General features: G+C 31.3%; 4 protein-coding genes across 4 annotated transcripts; 3 read left to right on the top strand and 1 right to left on the bottom strand.

The window, feature by feature from the left end:
- The first annotated feature begins 1,489 nt into the window (after nucleotides 1-1,489).
- LOC132949036 (chorion class high-cysteine HCB protein 13-like) lies at nucleotides 1,490-8,907 on the top strand. The gene is made up of 3 exons (XM_061019788.1): nucleotides 1,490-1,605; nucleotides 7,539-8,239; nucleotides 8,328-8,907. The coding sequence occupies exons 2-3, from the start codon at nucleotides 8,177-8,179 to the stop codon at nucleotides 8,562-8,564; spliced, it is 300 nt and encodes a 99-aa protein (XP_060875771.1). The 5' UTR covers nucleotides 1,490-1,605; nucleotides 7,539-8,176; the 3' UTR covers nucleotides 8,565-8,907.
- On the top strand, nucleotides 1,496-3,620 carry LOC132949035 (uncharacterized). Its single transcript, XM_061019787.1, has one exon. The coding sequence runs from the start codon at nucleotides 2,033-2,035 to the stop codon at nucleotides 3,218-3,220; it is 1,188 nt and encodes a 395-aa protein (XP_060875770.1). The 5' UTR covers nucleotides 1,496-2,032; the 3' UTR covers nucleotides 3,221-3,620.
- A 776-nt stretch (nucleotides 8,908-9,683) lies between the features above and the next one.
- Nucleotides 9,684-12,640, top strand: LOC132949026 (RNA-binding protein 25-like). Its single transcript, XM_061019776.1, has 2 exons — nucleotides 9,684-9,900; nucleotides 9,988-12,640. The coding sequence occupies exon 2, from the start codon at nucleotides 10,008-10,010 to the stop codon at nucleotides 12,231-12,233; it is 2,226 nt and encodes a 741-aa protein (XP_060875759.1). The 5' UTR covers nucleotides 9,684-9,900; nucleotides 9,988-10,007; the 3' UTR covers nucleotides 12,234-12,640.
- Nucleotides 12,641-15,740: 3,100 nt separating this feature from the next.
- On the bottom strand, nucleotides 15,741-17,991 carry LOC132948677 (small ribosomal subunit protein uS3). The gene is made up of 4 exons (XM_061019259.1): nucleotides 17,871-17,991; nucleotides 17,759-17,796; nucleotides 16,042-16,549; nucleotides 15,741-15,978 (listed from the first exon to the last, which is right to left on the bottom strand). Exons 2-4 carry the CDS (start codon nucleotides 17,789-17,791, stop codon nucleotides 15,782-15,784), a joined length of 738 nt encoding a protein of 245 aa, XP_060875242.1. The 5' UTR covers nucleotides 17,792-17,796; nucleotides 17,871-17,991; the 3' UTR covers nucleotides 15,741-15,781.
- Between the last annotated feature and the right edge of the window lie 3,094 nt (nucleotides 17,992-21,085).

Raw genomic sequence — 21,085 nt, 5'->3', positions numbered from 1 at the left:
CTCTAAAGTATCAAAATTGTACAAAGTTGGTCATTTTTACTTAATTCCACCTTCGGAGGATTAATATGATCAATTAATACAAAAGCCTAACGCAACCGTACTAAAATCCGATGAATAAAAAAAAAACAAATTTAATATATAAAAATCTTTTCTTATTGCACGGTGAAAATATGAGAAGAACCTCTATTCCAAATTTCAAGTCCATACGTTGAGAAGTTTTTGAGATACAGCGATCAGTGAGTCAGTGGTATTTGGATTTTATATGTATAGATACCTAATTATTGACTAACATTATCGGACTTTATTTATGCCTAAAACCTTACCTCCGTGATATCCTCTTTCATTTAAACAAAACTGCATGACAATTGGATAAGAAGTTTAGAAGCCAAACCGTAACAAAGATTTCCTCTTTTGCTTGATTTCAGTTTTATATATGTATATAGATATTATACTAACCGTATCTCCACGATATAGTTTGCTAATATTAAATAAGGAACAGATTCAGATATAGAGCCCTACTTAGAAATTTTGGGGTCCGAGGCTAATTTTTTGGTAAGGCCCCTCAACCAAAATTATAAATTCAGTTTTTTGCCATATCGTTTTTTTATATTCAATTTATTTTTAAGATTATAAATAAATTATACCATAAGTCTATAAGTATAAGTATAATGTTAATGTTGATCAGTGGCGTATTTACAGGGGGGAGGGATGTGGGGGATAGATCCCTCCCACATAACCTTTTTTTTACTATTTTGCACTTTAGGGAAATGTATGTTCAAATGAGTGTAAGTGTAATAGTGGGTTTATAGTTTTATACTCTTATACTTTTTTAGCCGGGACCTAACTTACCTACCTACTACTTTTTTTTTTACCCAGCACTCAACTTACCGCTTTCAAATGTACCCAAATTATGGCGGACCCAACTTACCTATAGCTCCGCGTAGACAAAATATATACTGTGTGGGGGAAAGGGGTGGGGTCATAGTCTATTAATATAAAAAAATTACACAACCATTAATTTTCGGTTGAACCCCAACCCCCCCCCCCCCGGGGGGTACCCTGTATACGTACCTGTATAAGTGCGTAACATAGCAAATTTTACGCTCAGTGGATCTCGTTTAGCTCCGTTAGTTAAAAAATTAGAGTGAATGGGTTCCTCTTATAAAATTTAAAGGTAAGATTATAATCTAGGGGCTAGGGTATCTCATAGACTTTTGGTTATATTTTAATTTTAAAGCGAGTTATAAGTATTTTAGGGTGTACAAACAATTTAAAAATACTCATAACTCACTTTAAAATTAAAATAATATACCTAATAAGAAGCCTGTGAGTCCGTGGCCGTCACGGCGTCACCAAACTACCCAACTAACTTTCGTCATACTATCATGGAATAAAATCAACGTTTTAGTTCTTACGTTATATTCCATGATATCAATGAGGCCCCGGCCTATCACGAATCACGATAAACAATATGGTGTTGTCACGAATCACGATGTCTATATTATGTCTATATTGCATAGACATATTATAATAGAATAGGATTTATTCTATTATATGTCTATGCTATATTGTTCTCTACATCGTATGCTGGTATACTACAGACAGGTAGTACAGAGTATTATAAATATTATAATTGTTGCCCTCTGTAGTTTCTTACTTAATAGTTGTTAATTCGTATTTCGTATTTGTTGGTTGTTACTTGTTTGAAAGGTTTTTAGATTTTAAACTTTCACACTTTAATGTATAATCTAAATACCTCGAGTCGCTTGTACATACTCAGAAGCAGTTGAATTTTTAAAAAAAATGTTCGTGCGTCATATTACGTGTTCATGATCACACATCGATTGCTAGTAATATTTTCATCATTGAACATCATTTTTTCTTACGTGTTATAGTAAACGTGGACGATTCATCGTTTTATCGTTGGTCATTTTTAAATGTTTTAAGTGACTATTTTGAGTTTTCGGCCACTTACGCGGAAAGCACACTACCGTACGTTTGGAACGGGGTTACGTCGTAGGATAACGAGAAAATGTTCAAACTACCAAGCCTATTGAAAACTGCGTACTACGCTTGCAACGAGATCGAGCGTAACAAGTACGACTTGATGGAAACACCGGACGTCGATATGCGATATTGTTGCGAGTTGCTGTTCGAAGTATTAAAAATCGAGGCAACGATTGGCAACGATAGGCACACCATGTTCAGCCGGTTGCAGTCCGCCAACAATGACAAGAAGATTAAAAACATAATATGCGAGGAGGCAGCGTTGCACGGACACATCGATTGCCTGAAACTCGCTCACGAGATCGGTGTACCATGGGACGAGTTGACGTGTTCCAACGCTGCGTTGATCGGTTGCATGGACTGCCTGGTCTACGCACGGGAACACGGTTGCCCGTGGGACGAGTCAACGTGTAGCAACGCCGCGTCGGGTGGACATTTCGATTGTTTGTTATATGCCCGGCAGAATGGGTGCCCGTGGGACCAGGGGACATGCCGCCTCGCTGCATTGAACGGTCACATGGATATCCTAGTATACGCTCGGGAAAACGGGTGCCCGTGGGACGTGCACACGTGCAGCAGCGCTGCGTTGAATGGTCACATAGAGTGCATGACTTACGCACGGGAAAACGGGTGTCCTTGGGACGAGTGGACGTGTACCAACGCTGCGTTCAACGGTCACTTGCACTGCCTAATTTACGCACGAAATAATGGGTGCCCCTGGGACAAGTGGACGTGCAGCAGGGCGGCGTTAAACGGTCACAAGGACTGTTTGGTGTATGCGCGGGAAAATGGTTGCCCTTCGGACGAGTGGACGTGCAGGAATGCCGCGGCGCGTGGTAACTTGGACTGCCTGATCTACGCTCACGAAAATGGGTGTCCGTGGGATGCAGGTACGTGTAGTGCTGCAGCAGTCGGTGGACACTTTGAATGTCTGGTGTATGCCCATGTAGCAGGGTGCAAGTGGAACAGTGAAACTTTCATCAATGCTTCGGTGTTCAACCATACAAAATGCCTTAAATACGCCCGTGTAAATGGATGCCCCCGAGGCAATTCCCCTACCTACACTAAGTGTCGCCGAAGTTCATGGCCCGACCTCTTTTTTGAAAAATTTGAACGGTACAGTCGCACAACTTTCAGGAGTGTAGAGCGTGCTATTCACAGGGGACCCCGGTTTCGGAGATCTCATACACGATATTACAACTATAATCTGTAATGTACACATATCATATTATTTTTTTTAATACATTAACAATAAATGTTACTTATTGGTTATCGCAACTACCATAACTATTTGATTCGGTCATAAAAAGTTTATGGAGATCCTCTAAATGGCGCAAAAAGAGACATAGAGGTCCGCCTCGTCAAAATCTAAACAGTGAATTGGTTAACCTAACCTAACCATGCAACGTCAAAAGTACGATAATCCATTTATAGGCATTTTAAATTGCATGGCTGAAAAATTAGCCCTCGAGTTAATTATTAATTTCTAATTTTGAATTGTATTCCTAGTTTTTCCAGTTAAGAGACCGGGCCCCACTGGTAATTTTTCATCTCATATTTTCCCCTTATTATCAAGTTGCGCCAATGAACCAGCAATCCACATTTAGTCCACATTTTATTTACATCATAACTTTATTATGAGTAAATGCATATTAGAGTACCTAATTAAGATATTAAAGTTTTGAAATTTCCCGACCACATTTTAAGAACTTTGGCGCTACTGCCAACACGTCTTGAACTCAAGTTAGGTTTTTTTAAATGTGATACAGTGACACATAAACTGTCTTTTTATTATGATTTTATGTTATGACTTCTTAGTGTTGGCTACATTTCAGTATATTTTGTATCATGCTAAGGACCTCAATACTTTCCATCTAATAATCTAATATATTCTGAATATTGTATACCTAATAATATTAAGTATTAGTACTTAAATTGTTTAAATTTATATTTAAATATTTATAGACACTGTTGTACCTAAAATTATTGTATATAACAAATCCTCAGTAACACATAAATTATTTTATATTAAGATTATTATAATATTTCATTAAAATAATACATTAATAATATAATTTAACAAAAATACTACTTGAAGTTTAAAAATGAATGACTATAGTTTTAACAGTTTAACATAATTATTTTTTTTAACTATAAAAATAAATGTTCCCCGATACTATTTGCTTTGTTTCAGCACTACACTGAATAATAATGATAATTATAATAATTAAATAATATTATACTTAACTACCCACTCAATTACACATAACATATGTTTTATATTTCAAAATCTGCTTAAAGATGCATTTATCAGTATATTGCTTATACGTTTCAATACAAAATATCTCAGACTGAAAAAAATGCGAAATGCCATTAACAAAATTACTAACACAATGTTGTATGCTAGAGGAGATTTGACTGAGTACTGACTAACTTACCTTATTGCTCTGCATAAGAAAAACTAGGGGGAGGGGGGTGATAAAGCTCCCCTAAGCTTTAATTTAGCATTCTTTGGTCACTGTTATAAAACACCAAAAATAATCTGAAAGAAATTTTTCTATTTTATATAAGATTTTTTTTTAAATAAAAAGTCTTTCCTAACATAAACAAATTAGTTCTAATTACAGTTACAAATTGCAACCAGTTTTGTAACGTTAACCAAGTTTAAGAGTTTTTCAAGTGCCTATGCAATGAATTAAAAATTGGTTGAGGACAAGATTTATGTTACAGCAATTATTATGGTTTACTGACTTGTCTATATAAATATTAAGAAAGATGTTGTAAATAACATAAACACAGAATCATTGTTGGATAAGTACCTACAGCACAAAAACAAGGAAAATAGGTTTAAAATAATACATTATATTCTTATTAACCAATATCAAACGTATCGTACCTTAGGTGGGCTACGGGTACTGTAACTGATATCCGAAGTTTTGTAATGTTTGTTTGCATGGACTCGGTGGTTCTTCAGCAACAATGCGGATAAGACAATCTGTTTTGTAGGAATAATAATCGAGTCATTAGACATCAGGTAATTAGTATACATATAGTATATTTTCTTCGATAATGTGTAATTTATTATTAAATCTACCTGTTATTTGTATATTTTGTTATATTAATTGGAACTTGTAAAATATTATATTGTAATACTAAGACAATTATTTACTTTGTAAGTGTAATATAAACAATTAAATAAGTAATCATGTTACTAAATAAAGTTATAGAACAAAACTTTGTTATTAATGATTTTGGAATTTATATTTGGTGGCCATGGGTTAGTGAGATAAGTATACATCATTTTAACACCACCTAAAATTTAACTAAAGTTGTGTCAACGTTTCTCTGTATTCTAAAAAATGTATTTACTTTTTTATTAGAATAATTGGCCAAAAACAATAGTTCCTTGTTTTTTGTATTTCTCTCAAAGACGAGCTGCACCACTTTTCGTTTATTCATTATTAGAATATAAATATATAATACAAAAGTAAGTACACGGTACACTGGAAGCTGGATAAGTACCTATCAGTGGCGCAACCAGGGGTGGTTAAGGGGTTGTAACTGACTAGCTTAGAAGTAGGTTATGGTGAACTTAAACTGTAGTATAACAGTTGGGCATTCAAATCACCAAATTTGTCGTTAACAATAACAGAACTATTTTTCCATTGTAATCCTGATTTTTTTCATGTAATCTCAAAGTTATTGCAAATATTAATTACACTACCAGTCACAACAGCTACTGGAGAGAGGTCTTTTTCTTTCTTGTGTCGGCTTAAAAATTATCTCAGAAATACTACTGGTCAAATGAGACTAAATGAATTGGCAGTCCTCAATATACACCAGGATATTTATGTTGGTCCATTGATGATAATTGATGAAATAGCTAAAACTTCAAAACGAAGACTCAATATAAATCTTTTTTTTTTTTATTCTTTTTTTTTTATTTACAATCTGTTACATAAAATGAACAATAAGTAAAATAGATAAGTGAATAAGTGGCTTGAGGAAAGGACAGATTTAAGAGCCTTCCAGTGAAGACACTTCCAATATAAATCTATTTTGTTTTGTGATGTATAACAATATTATATATTATATATATGACAATAATAATTGAGTAATTTATAGTGTATAATATATTAAAATTATTTATGTATTATTATTAACCATGCAGGATTTTAGCTTATATGTATATATATTGTAATAATGTAACAATGTACCCCCCCCCCTTCTAGTTGCGCCACTAACCTATACATATAAAAATGTCTCAGCAGTCAACGTAAATTAACGTAATAAACTTAATAATAATGTGACAGTCTACTGTCTACACTATTACCTATAATAGTCGATTTATAAACACATAATGTTTGAATATTTTTGTTATTGTTATCATACAACTAATATAGGTACAATCATTGACCACTGAATACAACTGATCTGAACACGGTTTAGAATTTCTATCTTAGATTCTTAAGGTGTGATACTGATCATATTATTTTGTAATACACTAATACATGGTACTACATAATAATATTGAATCTATTTTTAAAGTTATAATATCGTCTTTCCGTAAATCTTAAAATTATTTAACTTATAAGCAAAATAAAAAATAAAATTCAACAAAACTCGTTTATTGACTTTTTGTAAATGTTTACAACGTAAGGAAAACAAATTATAACTTATATACAAATAAAAGCAACAATATTCTTTTTATATAATATTATAATACCTAATGAATTAAAAATGTCAAAATTAAAAGTTTTACAACAATTTATGTAAAACAAAATTCGTAAAAAAACTGACAAGTGGAAATACATTAATATATATTTTTGATCTTAAGTCAAAGTTACGTGTTTACGAGGAGCCATTGGAACAAACAAGAATAATAACCGCTCGACAAGAAAGAAGTAAACGAACTGACCATCGGGCATCGATTTATTACCTACATATTATTAGTCTTTGCTAGGAACAGTAGGTAATAAAAATGACGAAATTGTATTTGTCGATAACAATATCTTATAGGTTAATAAATTGGATTCCGGGAATTCTCGTAAAATCTATTTACGAACAAATGGAATTTTGCCGTCCGGATTACCGCGTTCACCGGGTTATCGGGGGTCCGGACTATCGGCCGGGCTCTACTGTATAGAATAGAAAAGCCGTTGGTCATGCCTTGGACACGATTTTCTCAATAAAAATTGCAACGAAAACATTTTTTGTTTGTTTGTAATTTTTTAAAAATTATGAGTTACCTACAACCTATTTACAAAAATAATACCTAAGTTATTATTATAATAAAACAAAAACATATGCAGTAGATATTATATACTAGTATACTACTATAACAGTAACGCTAAGCTTAGTGCTTACTGTTTTTATAACACACCATTCGAATTACCCTGTATTTCAATATACTATTGTATAGAATGTGTATATATATTTTTTTTTTTTAATGATCATGAAGCCCGGCAACTATGGCCATTAGCTAGGGGAGGAACTGTAGGTTAGTAAACACGTGTGTTTTGGTTTGGCAGATTTTTTGGTGTGCACCCGTGGATATCTGCCATGCCCGGGTGCGGGATGGCGGCACTTCTCTCCAGACACTGTGACTTGCCCGAAGAAAAATGCCGCCCATGAACCGATGTTTGAACCAACGCCGGTGTGCGTCACAACTGACGCCTTGGTCCGCTCGGCCACTCCGTTCCTCAAAATATGTATTATTATCGATATTACTTTTGTATTATTTATTATTTTTATCCTTAGATAAGGAAAACATATTAATTTATTAAAAAAAAAAAGAAATACTTGATTTAGGTAGGTATATAAAAGTTGAACGAAATAATATTATAATGTTTATTATATGATATAGCACATTTGAAGCACGAACTCAAAATGAAATAAGAATATATTTTATGCTTTTCAAAACATACTACCGAATCGTGCAGAAATGAGAATAATTGTATAATAATATTTATTCCGTGGAAATTGAAAACAAAACGTTTTATTTAAATATGTGCCAAACCGTTGTTTTTAGACTGATATACAATATATTGTATCGAATACAAGTATATAAAGCGATATATTTCCATTTTCCGTTCAGTATACTGCGGTAGATGAGTTCAAATAGTTCAATATCCTGTTATAAATATATACGATTTCCGCTGTTCAAAATATGTCAAAGTCTAAAGTTTTTCCAATTAGTCTTTTACTCGTAATTTTCGTAATCGTTGTTCAGGTGAGTTGGTGTTTAATTATTTGGTACCTATAGCTACTGAATTTCTTGTAATGATTTTCCCGGTCAGTAACTATTTATTTTTTTATAGACTTGCGTTGTACCTGTTAATGTTAAGTGCGGAGGTGGTGGTGGTTGCTGCTGTTGTGGAGGCTGTGGAGGCTGCGGCGGCTGTGGTGGTGGTGGATATGGAGGCTATGGCGGTGGTGGCTATGGAGGCTACGGCGGTGGTGGCTATGGCGGAGGTGGCTGTGGATGTGGTTGTGGTGGATGTGGTGGTTGCGGAGGGCACACATTATGTGGTAGCATTAGGGGATGCATTTGTTAAGTATAATAAATGAATATAGGTACCGTGAAACTTGTATATCAACTACAACATTTCATTAAAAATTGATTATTTTATAAGACTTTCCAATTTTTCTGTATTAATAATATTATTTTATCCCCAAATTTCACGTTGCTTATATATCTAAATATTGACGTAGTTCTGTTTCTGTAGTTTTGTTATTTATTATTATTATAATACCTATACCTATTAAAGCTATTTGTAATCATTCTACATAATATGTTGTGAACATTTTTATTTTTATTTTTTGTATTATATATTTACATTAATACATTATACACTTACACCTAAATGATGAATCAGTAATAATAAGAACTAAGAAGTATTTAATGTCGTAACATTTTTATAAGTGTACTATTATATAATAAAAATTATAATATATATTTTATTATTATTATTAATATAATAATATGACTTATTTTTGATTTAAGGTAATTAGTAATCATTAATCGGAAATCGTAATGCTATAATGTAATACGATCAGCAGTGGCGGCGCGAAATTGTAGAGACTTTGAAGCATATTGTATATTTTAAATATTTTTAACACCGCACCAATTATTGAACCAAAATTAGCAGCAGGGGCCATTAATAATTATTAATTATAATATTTACCATGATATTTGTGTTGAGGTCTTACGATTATATATATATTTATACACCCACCCACCCATTTCAGACATGAAGCAATTGCTTCAAATAATCCTATATCCCGCCGCCACTGACGATCAGTATAGTTGCGATAACACTCGAAGTTGAAGGGGGATATAGTTTCGATATATATTTTATTCGAGATGACTAACTCAAATTCATCAAAATGAAATCATAACTTCAAGTAATATAATGAAATACAATTGTATACGTTTTATTAAATACGTGTATGCAAATTATTCTTCAGATATGTAATAAAATTGTATTATACAAAATTATGATTTAGGCGGCCGATATCTAACCTGTATAATATTATATTAAACCGTGGTTTGAAATTAGGGGGACTTTGGTTATTCCTCCATGAAGTAAAGACCTTGATAAATACAATAAACACTATCATTTTTATCAATTTACTATTTAATTTGTTTTATACTTTTATCATAAAATTGCTTTCTTCAGTACTTCTAAAAAGTGTGTTTGTTAACACTACATAAGTTGTATATAATATAATATATTCAATATTGTATTTACTTACTTGTATTTGTATTGTGTATACTGTGCACATTACCCAAATTTGTTCAGCTAGTCAGCGTTATATCTATATGTTTGTGTAAAAAAAATTCAATTGGTGTTATTCTGTGTGGTGACTAAACATATGAAGTACCTACAGGTAAGATATTATATCATGATAGTATTTCACAGTATTATTTAAAATTAACAAAATAGTTACAAATATTATTGTTTGTTTAACTTATAGTATTATTCATTTCACTTATTATGGATGATCCAAATCTGACTACCGCAGTATCTTCAGCTGGATTTTTACCTACCACTTCTGCAAATTATTTAGTTATGCCTTTCACTCCTACTGTGCCCAGTGTTCCAATGCCTCAGTCTATGGTTTGGTCTCCAATGCAACAAGCTCCATTAGTTGTACCTGTAACACCACATGTAGTCTCTGCTCCTCCGCGTTTCAATCCACGCGCTACTCGTAAAAACTTCCGTCAACCAACACCTTCAGAACCACCCATTACTGTATTTGTTGGAAACATTTCTGAAAAAGCTCCTGACACTATGATAAGACACATTTTGGCAACTTGTGGAAATATTGCTTCTTGGAAGAGAGTTCAAGGATTTGGTTTTTGTGAATATTATGGAGCTGAAGCTGCCTTACGTGCTATTAAAGTTTTACATGATATGGAGGTAGGCGGTAAAAAACTTGTGGTGAAAGTAGATGCTAAAGCGCAAGAAACATTAGATCAGTTTAAGGCTGAAAAAAAAGGTACTGATGATTCTGAAGAAAATCAACAATTCGAAGTATACTGTCGACAAAGAATAAACAGTATAATTACAGACCACAATGATGAAATGACCAAAGAAGGAAAACAAAATGAAGAAGAAGACAAACCAAGCATAGTTGATGGTGTTGGATTTGATATGGTGCCTAATGAAGATGAAAAGAAAAATTTAATTTTCCGAGAAATAGGCAAGTTTCGAGAAGTCATGAAAAAACGAGAAGAAGAAAAAGAAGTTGAAAGAAAAAAGAAACAAGAAAAGGAAAAATTAAATGGAAGACATGCAACTCCAGATAGTCCAGATTCTGAAGAAAATAGAAGGATACGTCGTAGAGAAGAACGAGATAAAAGAGAAAAAGAAAAAGAAGAAAGAGACAAAAGAGAAAGAGAAAGAGATGAAAGGGATAAGCGAGACAGGGAAAAGAAAGAAAGAAGAGACAAAGAAAGAGAACGAGAAAAAAAAGATAGAGAAAAAAGTATTGACAAGGAAAACCGTAAAGAAAAAGACCCAGAAAAAAGCCGAGGCCACTATGATAAAAATAGATTACGAGAAAAAGAAATAGAAGAAGAAGAGCTGGAGTTAAAAAAAGATGATGATAGGCGAAGAGAGAGAGAACTAGCATATCAAGAGAAACGTAAACAATGGGAAATCAGAGAAAATCAAAAGAAAAAAGAATTATCCAAAGAACGTGCTAAAAAACAAATGATAGAAGAAGAAAGAGAAAGAAATGCTAAAAAACTTAAAGAATTTTTAGAAGATTACGATGATGACAAAGATGACCAGAAGTATTATAAAGGCAGAGATTTGCAAAAACGAATCGAACTGCGTGAAAAAGAAATAGAAGAAGACGGAAGAGACCGACAAAAAGAGAAGGATGAACTAGAAACCATTCGAGAAAAGATATATAATAACGTTGATTTGAAAGATCCAGAATTAGAATTTGCTAAGGTATTAAAAGCCAGAGAGGAAATGTATAAGCCCAAATTATTAATAGATGTTGCAGAAAAACAAAAAGATAAATTAAAACGCTATGAAATGGAAATTGAAAAAGAAATTGAAAATCAGAAAAACATGGAAGTTGAACAGGAACGTCAGAGGCATGTTATGGAGAAAGCACTAACACCCAGTCCGCAGCAGCCAGCTACACCACCCAGTGTTGAGTCTCAAACACCACCACCTGAATTTGCACCTATGACTCAACCTACCACTTTGATGATTAAGAAAAGAATGGATGTCAAAGATGTGTTTAACAACGATGATGAAGAATTGCCTAGGCCAAAAAAAAGAAAACTGGTTCCTCTCGATTACACTGACAAAAAAGAAGAAGAAAGTAAAGCAGTCGAAGAAAAGAAAAAAAGTATCCGTCAGTTGATTGAGCGCATTCCCACTGATAAAGATGACTTATTCTCATTTCATCTTGATTGGACAGTAGTTGACAACCAACTGATGGAAAAACGCATTAGGCCGTGGATAAATAAAAAAATCATTGAATATATCGGTGAGCCAGAACCAACGCTGGTAGATTTTATATGTTCAAAAGTGTTAGCCGGTAGCAGTCCTCAGGCTATACTCGACGATGTTCAGATGGTACTTGACGAAGAAGCTGAAGTGTTTGTTGTAAAAATGTGGAGACTTCTAGTATATGAGGTTGAAGCTAAAAAATTAGGCTTGGTTAAACTAGAAGAAAATGGTCATAAAGACCCATAGGTAGTGTGTACTATGATTAATGTGTAACTTTCTGTAAATATAATATAACTCAAATATTGTAACAATTGAAAATCTATTTACCTTTTTACCCCAACACGTTACACACTATATTTTTTCATTGCATCATTGTTTTCAACAATACCTAATTGATTAAAAATAAAAATATCTGTGTCTAAAAAGTCTATACTATTTTTATTTTGTGTGTAAAAATATATACTGTGCATTTAAAATATTATAATTAACATTATAATACCCTTTGAACTTTATTCACCTATTGTGTACTAAATATGTATGGATTAATTAACTTTTTTATTTATTATCAAATATTTAAAGTTGAAATGTTAAAATTATTGAATGTTGTCCTCGATTAAATACAAAGAGTATACACATAAATTGCCGTTTTGTAATTTAATAAATTCAGACTGAGTTCTTACTTCTAATGTTTTCATAAATATTTTATTATTTATGTTAAACCATTTAGCAGCAACTAAATTACTTTATGGCCAAATAATAAATATTATTTCAACAATACTATAAAAGTATAAGCTATTTTTGTCACTGAACATTTTAGTTGTTGTAGTTCTATAGTATGTCATTAGTTATTATAGTTTTTCCAGAAAAAATCTATATTTTTCATAAAGTGTTCTTAATAATTAAAACATTTTAAATGGTATTATGTATCTGGATAATAAAAGGTTATGTTTTGGCTAACCTTGTCAATGGATGGTGACATGGTGTTATACAATATTAAATTTGAAACTAATAATAAAGTATCATACTTAAAACACATTACACAAAGCAAAACAGTTATTCAGTCTTGTAAAAGATATTTTAAAATTGTATTTGAATACAGATACAAATACATCCATTCAGAAAGTATTTAAAATACATTTCAAATACTTTTAAGAAAAAATATTTAAGAACAAAATATAAATACTTGCAATGTATTTAAATACTTTTCAAATACTTTTTTTTTATTTTACTTTTCCACTAGTTAGTTTGCTAAATTAATTTTGTAATAACTAATTTAAAATTTTCATGATACATTCACCTAGGTATTACTAGAACTTTTTGTACCATTTTCAATTGTATACTGAAAAATGAAAATAAATAAAACTTGTTATATTATAGAAATTCTTTAATAATAGGTACCTAATTAAACAGTTCTTAATGAAATATAAATGATGTGGATATACAGAGCTAGTGGACAGGAGTTCTCAACAATTATGAAAGAAAAATATTTTTATAATTTCTAGATAAAATTGTATAATAATTTTCAAAAAAGTGACGACCGACAAATAATTTGTTCGAATTTTCAAAAGTATTTGATTTTCAAATACAAATACGTCCAAGACAGTATTTAAAATACTTTCCAAATACTTAAACCAAAAAGTATTTAAAAAGTATTCTAAATACTATAAAAGTATTTAAATACATTTACTCAAATACTTTACAAGACTGCGGTTATTAGATTAATTGAAAAACATAGTTACCATATTATAGATAGGCAGATAGCTTATTGCTTAAAATACAATTTAATATTAATAGTTAGAATAATATCTTCTCAATTACATTGATAGCTTTAAGCTATTATTAAGCTATTAAGTTTTTTTTTGCAGAAAAATAATTTGGTTATTACCTAATATTTATGTAGATACAATAGAATTAACATAGGTTATTTGTATATTTGTACTATAATATTATACAATACTTTACAAATTCTATGGTTGGCCAATAGTTTTTAATTTTAATTGTAATTGAAAAATTGTTAACACAATGTGTTTTAGTCAATTATGTATTCAATCTAGGGTCTAAAATAATATTGTTCATTCAGTTCATTGTTCACCCTAACAAACCAAGTACGAAAGTTTTTCTGTATTTAATTGAAATAATAATAAGCAAAATAACCAGTATTAATAGTCGATATAATAAATTAAAATCTCATGAAAAAAATGATTATGATCAAGACTTGAGATAAAGCTATGAGTTACGCAATACCAACATTATCAGCAAATTTCTAATTCAAAATCCAAATCAAGGATTTTTTTCTGGATGAAAATCTTGGTTTTAAAACATTATTACAGACTAAATTAATTTTTTTTCTTTGAAAATATTTACCATCTGTTGATAATGAATGTTGAACTATATTTTTAAAATTTTGAAAAGCAAATGGGAGGCTCTTATGAAAAACTTTTTAATTTTAGTTGTGATTCATTTAAAGTCTACTTAAAGGAGCACACAACACAAACGTTTTTTTTTTTTAATTCGAAAGAATGTTCAATTATAAGAATAATGTTATGGGTTTTACGTTTCTACTCACATTATTCAATAAGTTATGACTAGTTATGAGCAATTGAAAAAAAAACATGTGATGTCATTGGGCCCGGCTCATCGTAATTGCCCATCTTGTACGTGTAAAAGTTCCTCACTTCACACAACAATTTACCAACCTAAATATTTTATTTTTGAAATTTAATTTACATATAAATGTGTGGTTTTATGTGTTTAAGACGATACAAGTATCATAATTTCAATAAAAGGTTTAGTTTTTTAAATATTCAAAATCTTTAGATATATTTAAATTTTCATTTTATATTTAAAAGACCATGACGCGCCACGCGCTGTTGACAAAAAAATATCACTTTAAAGGTTTATTAATGTTTAAAAAACTAAGTTATATTGAATTTCAGATACTTATTGTCTTAAACATATAAAATCACACATTTAAACATAAACTAAATTTTTAGATTAGTATATCGTTGTTTGAAGCGAGGAACTTTTACACGTTTAAGATAGGCATTTATGATGAGCCGGGCCCAATGATGTCTCACAGCTATTCTACATTTGTTAATATCTCTTAGTCATCATTTTTTTTCTATCAGATTTTCGCCTAATCATTTAATAGTCAGCTACAAGAATTTAACATTTAAAAAAATTTCTATTTTTGTGTTTTGTGCTCCTTTAATCTAGAGCCAAAAGAAAACAGTAAATAATGGTATGGAAACTTAATAGAAATTCTCATATCAATAAATTATCATATTAGCAAAAATGAATTTATAAATAGTTCATTATAAATTATTCTATATCCAATTTAATTAAAATAATTTATATTTTACACTAGGTATTGACTAACTTACAATTCCAGTCTTTGATGGATTCTAAGGTAAATCATGTTATAATAGTTAACATTTGAAGAACAAACTTGAAAAATGTATATACAATATATTAGCAATTGAATAGTATTTAAATACATTTTAACCTCAACATTATTAAAATATACTCAAATTAACAATAATATAAATGGGGATAATGGCCAAATGAAATAAAGCAGCAATGCCAAACATGCGGTCGCCAGTTTAAGCCCCAACCCACTTGTACTTAGTCTCTAGATAGACAACTGCCTGTGGGTCTGTGCAGAAGGCCACAGAAAACCATCCCACCATTTTCTATTGTTTCTACCAATGAAACCTACTTCCACATTTTTTTATAATAAAATTGAAACAAGACTTGTGTTTAAAAAAAACTTTAGTTTATTTTATACAATCATTTCAACCAACAACAGGTACAACTGGAACAGCAGGTACTGCTACTTCAGGTTTTGATTTAATATCACTGGTTGGTGCAATGGGTAGAATTTCTTCTTTAGGTTCTGCAACGCTGACATTGTCTGGCAAAGGCTTCTTTGGGCCAAGTTTACCTGTTTGGTCCCACGGCAACATAATTTTTACCTTGATACCCAAAACTCCTATGAACATAAAATGTATCCATAATTTTCATGAATAAAATATTAAAAATTTGCAGCAATTACCTTGTCTTAACAAAACGTGTCTAGTAGCAACATTGACATAGTCATTGCATGGGTCACCACTGTGAATCATAAGTCCATCAACGAATTTCATTGATTTAGCACGCTGACCTCTTAATTTACCAGATACTACAACTTCACATCCTTTAGCCCCACTTTCCATGATGAACCTCAATACACCATAACATGCCCTCCTGACAGCTAGACCACCAATCAACTTGTAACGTAACGACTCTGCTTGGGCAACAGCACATAATCCACGTTGTGCTACTTTCTCGGCGAAAAGTTCAACTGCCTTGTCTTTGAAGTCAAAACGTTTCTGGATGAGAGATGTAAGTTCGCGAATACGGCGTCCCTTGTCACCCAATACGTTTTGGGTACGTGTTGCAGAAATAACAATTTCTGTACGTGATGGAGCAGCACGGACATCAACGCCAGAATAACCATCTTCAGCAAGTTCTCGTGTCAAGAACTCGTTGAGTTCTGCACGTAACATACCATCAGACACAAACTAAAAATTAAACAAAACCGATATTATAAAATCAATTTATCTTACACACACTGACAGGTTAATAGCACTGGTAAAATGATCAGTATGGATTTTGTTGATTTATCACATTTTTTTTTACTAGGAGCAAAGATACTTTGATTTTACATTGATACAGGTAGTTTTAATAAATAATATTTATAATTTTATAATATTATAATTTATAACAAATAAACCTTTCGATTCTACCAATTTGAAATTGTAAGTAATGACATCACAGGAAAGTATTAACTACCATAAATTAATTTTTAGTTAATTAAGTTAAAGAGTAATCAGGATGGCTACAGGTTAAAGTGGCAGAATCAAAGCTATATTGAGAAAATCAACGGGGCCCCAATAATCAATTACATATTAACCATACTTTCAAGTTTCAAATGAGTAAAAAAATATTAGAATACTAAGTGTATGATTTTTAATTTCTTCATTGAAATCTAGGTATATATTTCAATACTTTAATGTTAGAAGTAGATACCTAAAAAGGCGTAAAGGGTAGGCCAGCCCTTTTGACGAGTATGGAAGTATATTTACGATGTTTTACACAAAATCCTAATTTTATCTATGTTATGTCTGTATTAGTTGGACAATAGTTAACAAGTCATGTGCTACTATCTACCAGCTATACATTTAAGTATTTAACTAAATCATTAATTTGCTATCAGAATTTAGAATTATTTTAAAGGCATAAATACGTCTTTAATACATCCTGACCTAACCAATTCACGCAGAGTGGAAGCTAATAAATCACTTGTCAAAGGGTTAAAATAAGCCACCACACTGGTTCCATTACACTAGGTTAGGTTAATATAATATCAATATTGATCTACCAATTAGGGCAATTAAATTGTTGTCATTTAATACAGTTAAAAGTTTTAAACCAATGAGCAATAATTAATTTTGAATGTTGAAAGCAAATATATTTTTATGATTGATAATTACAGGTATAATTTGTATTCATTATAAAAGAAAGATGCACTTCATGAACGGCATATGATAACTGACACACATGCAGTGAATGGTAACTCAATAAAAATAAGTCAAATAATATAACTTTCGATGTCATATTGTTTAAGAATCTCAACAAGAAATAATGTTTAAAGATATCAAAAAACAATACTAGTTATTCCAGTTATTATAAGAGAAATAGTGAACATGCTAGGTGCATAATATACTCACCCTTTTTTTAACAGAAGTCGTTTTAGCTGGCATCTTATCTAAAAAAAAATGTACGTAATTAAAGTACATGAAATGGAGTCTTTAATGCAATATACAATTTCTAAAAACTTACCTTTTTACTTATTTCCGAGGGTCGATGGAAAAAAAAGAATTTGACGGCACGCTACAAATTTCAGGACGTAGAACAAATGGCATTAAAAATGTTAACCAAACAATTTCCTTGATGAAATGCCAACGTTACAGTGTAACCAACACAATTTTAGTCTGCCATGGAAAGTACTGTAGTAGTTTAATATAAAACATATAGATGGCATAGCATATTTTAATTTGTCAAAATGATTTCTGTAATCTTAGTTCTTATCACAACTGGATCACGACTCTGAACCACGGTTTAAGAATAAATAGTGGGGCCTCGGTGGTTTTCTTCGGTCCCTAACGCATAGACCTATTAACTAACTATGCACTAACACTAACGTTATGACCTATGCATTGATGGACAGCGCTTATTATGGCCATTAGAGAGAGAAGTCAGGGGTACGATCATAGACCTATAAACTTAGTTTAGTCAAATACTTTACGATAATACAGGACACTGGCATATAAAAACTGGCGAACTATTTCTTATCAAAATATCATTACAATATTGATTGCCCCCCGAGATTGTTATAATAGTTGCCTATTTTACTCCTTAAGATTAACATGGGCAATATAGCAAAATATGGGCAAATTATATACCATCTCAGGGGGTAATGATGACAAATTGTTCACCACTATTTTAATACAGAGTGTCCTGTATTATAGTATACAGACATATAAATTGGTTTAGTTATATATTTTGTCATGACTAGAGTGTTCTGAGGGCAAACATGACTTATTTAGTCATGAGGGCAAGCATCGTTAGTATTCATATTGTTTATATTGTATTACTAATTACCGCAGCAACGAGTGGGATTGATAAGCACCGGACAATATTATATATTTTACGATATTTTCGTTGCTAACGAAAAATCACCCTTTTAAGTACTTAAACATTTTTGATTTGAACTCTTAAGAAATCCTAACAATCTGCCTGTGAGATCCCCCGTTGACATCTGTACAATATTTCTGATCGATTGATACCTTATGTCCGTATATGACCTTATATGTTCAGCCGTTTGATCTGTTGAGCGGGCCGATGGATTAGCACAATTAATTAGCACGGTTTTTTAATTTTCAATGGTATAACTCTGGCACCATACATTAGTGGAAACTAGCTTTTTTTCTTAGCTTCACGCCACTACTGTCGCATCTATCGTATTTAATTGAAAATTGCTATATGTTGACAATTAGTAATAAGTAATAACATACCAACTTCCTTGATTAAATATACATTTTATATCAAACCATAAAAATAAACAAATGCTATAATAGTCCCGAACCCTGGTTATAATCAATAAAAAATCGATGATGGTATCAAAAATTTGGGGGTGCTAAGCACCTCCAATCACCCCCCCCCCCAAATTGCGCCTATGCATACAAACCAGTCAAGTACTATTGCAGCCTGCAGGAGAGTACCTGGATACTATTCTAATTGGTACTCGGAAAGCGCCAAAGCGGGAAGAAGCAGGTAAACCAAATTGCAAAGTCAAAGTGTCAAGTATGTACTCGAGACACGAGAATTGTATGTATTTTAAGGCCTTGACACTTACATGTTCTATATTATAATGATTAATGGGTGTGTCAGCAAATTACGATTAGTCTCCCCTTTAGTTTTGTTTTATACTGGCGTGTTGTGTACTATCAGTCGATAATTTAATGGATGTATAATGTACTTAATAAAAACACTCAAATAATAGTTATAATAAAAAATGTTCTTACCCTTGGTGACGTCAAGAGGTATTTTGCTTGATAATTAACATTTAAATACTAGGTAAAAAATGAAAAATGAAAAATAAAAATAACATTTTTTAAAACTTTTTAATTTAAATACCTACCATTTAGGTACCTAATGAGAAAAACTAAACGTCGGTTGTAGACATACTGAAAAATATATTTTACATTTTTAGTTTGTACGATACTATTAATTATACAGTTAGTTGGCATTGTAAGCATTATACACGCGAATAAATTAAAAAATTATAAATAATATTTATATTCTTTTTACAGCATTGAAATAATAATAATGTATTATTATATAAAATCGTCACTACATACATTATTATACAATAATCACTATATAGTTCGCCTATAAAAATGCGTAAAATTTAAGTTCTTGCCAGGGGCGGCTCCAGAGGGGGGGGGGGGCTCCAGCGGCCTCCCAAAGTTGTATTTATAAAAAATTTTATACTGTTAAAAACAAAATTACAAAAAAATAATCATCGAAATTGCCAAAAAATTTGCCCCCCTCCTAATTATGTCTCTGGAGCCACTCCTGGTTTTTGCAGTTAGGTATACACTTATAATATGTTAATATGTAGCTGGTAAATTATTAGCTTCAAAATGTTAGTTATACCAAATATAGTTATACCTAATTGGTATAAATATAATATAATAATAATAATATATATATATATTATATACCTATAACCTACTTAAAAGTTTCAAATTAATATGTATATAGTTACTACTTTTTTCTTCGATTTCTGCAGTAATTTATTTTTATAAACTTCCTATACAGTATATTTAATTTACTAATAAAGAAAAAGATAACATTTAGTTATTGATTATTATATATCATATAATTAAATTATTTATTTATTTTATTTTAATAATTTACTTCAGATGTTAGTTTATAAATATGTACCAGCCACGAGGTATCTACTTGAGTTTCTCTCAACAAGAAAAACAAATATTCTAATGAAATATTTCTACACAACATAATAATCTGTTAAATATTTTTTATCTTTACGAATTTATATGACAAAGATCAAAATGAATGAAACTATTATATTTGAAATATAGATTTTAATTGACTTAAATGTTAGGTAGAATAATATAATGTAAGACCATAGGCGCAAATTGACTAAATTTTTGGGCGGGACTCAAGCCCCCCTCCCCATAGGCCATATTGCTTAGTACCACAGAATATAAAAATTAGTACTAATTACTAGATTTTGAACTGGGGGACTTTTTTTAAATGTAGGTACATCAATATTCCACGCTGGCGAGCAGTGTTTCGACGATAAATATCTTATAAGTTATAAGGTATAAGCCTGCTTAGTAAGGAGATATAATATATACGTATATAACTATATTTAAATATAATAATTGAAATTTGAAAGTTTTGTACTTCTAGTAAAAAGGGATTTCTCCCTCAGAGGTGGCATACTGCTTGTATCTAATATGTAC

The sequence above is a fragment of the Metopolophium dirhodum genome, chromosome 7, assembly GCF_019925205.1.
Source record: "Metopolophium dirhodum isolate CAU chromosome 7, ASM1992520v1, whole genome shotgun sequence".
NCBI lineage: Eukaryota > Metazoa > Arthropoda > Insecta > Hemiptera > Aphididae > Metopolophium > Metopolophium dirhodum.
This window is presented reverse-complemented; position numbering and strand designations above follow the sequence as displayed.

What these genes read in the sequence shown, in the direction of transcription:
- LOC132949035 (XM_061019787.1), top strand. Translation starts at nt 2,033, where the DNA reads ATGTTCAAACTACCAAGCCTATTGAAAACTGCGTACTACGCTTGCAAC.
- LOC132948677 (XM_061019259.1), bottom strand. Translation starts at nt 17,791, where the DNA reads ATGCCAGCTAAAACGACTTCTGTTAAAAAAAGG. An exon ending in CGACTTCTGTTAAAAAAAGG is followed by an intron (nt 16,550 to 17,758) that starts GTGAGTATATTA and finishes TTTAATTTTTAG; the next exon opens with TTTGTGTCTGATGGTATGTT. An exon ending in ACACGTTTTGTTAAGACAAG is followed by an intron (nt 15,979 to 16,041) that starts GTAATTGCTGCA and finishes TTATGTTCATAG; the next exon opens with GAGTTTTGGGTATCAAGGTA.
- LOC132949036 (XM_061019788.1), top strand. Translation starts at nt 8,177, where the DNA reads ATGTCAAAGTCTAAAGTTTTTCCAATTAGTCTTTTACTCGTAATTTTC. An exon ending in TTTTCGTAATCGTTGTTCAG is followed by an intron (nt 8,240 to 8,327) that starts GTGAGTTGGTGT and finishes ATTTTTTTATAG; the next exon opens with ACTTGCGTTGTACCTGTTAA.
- LOC132949026 (XM_061019776.1), top strand. Translation starts at nt 10,008, where the DNA reads ATGGATGATCCAAATCTGACTACCGCAGTATCTTCAGCTGGATTTTTA.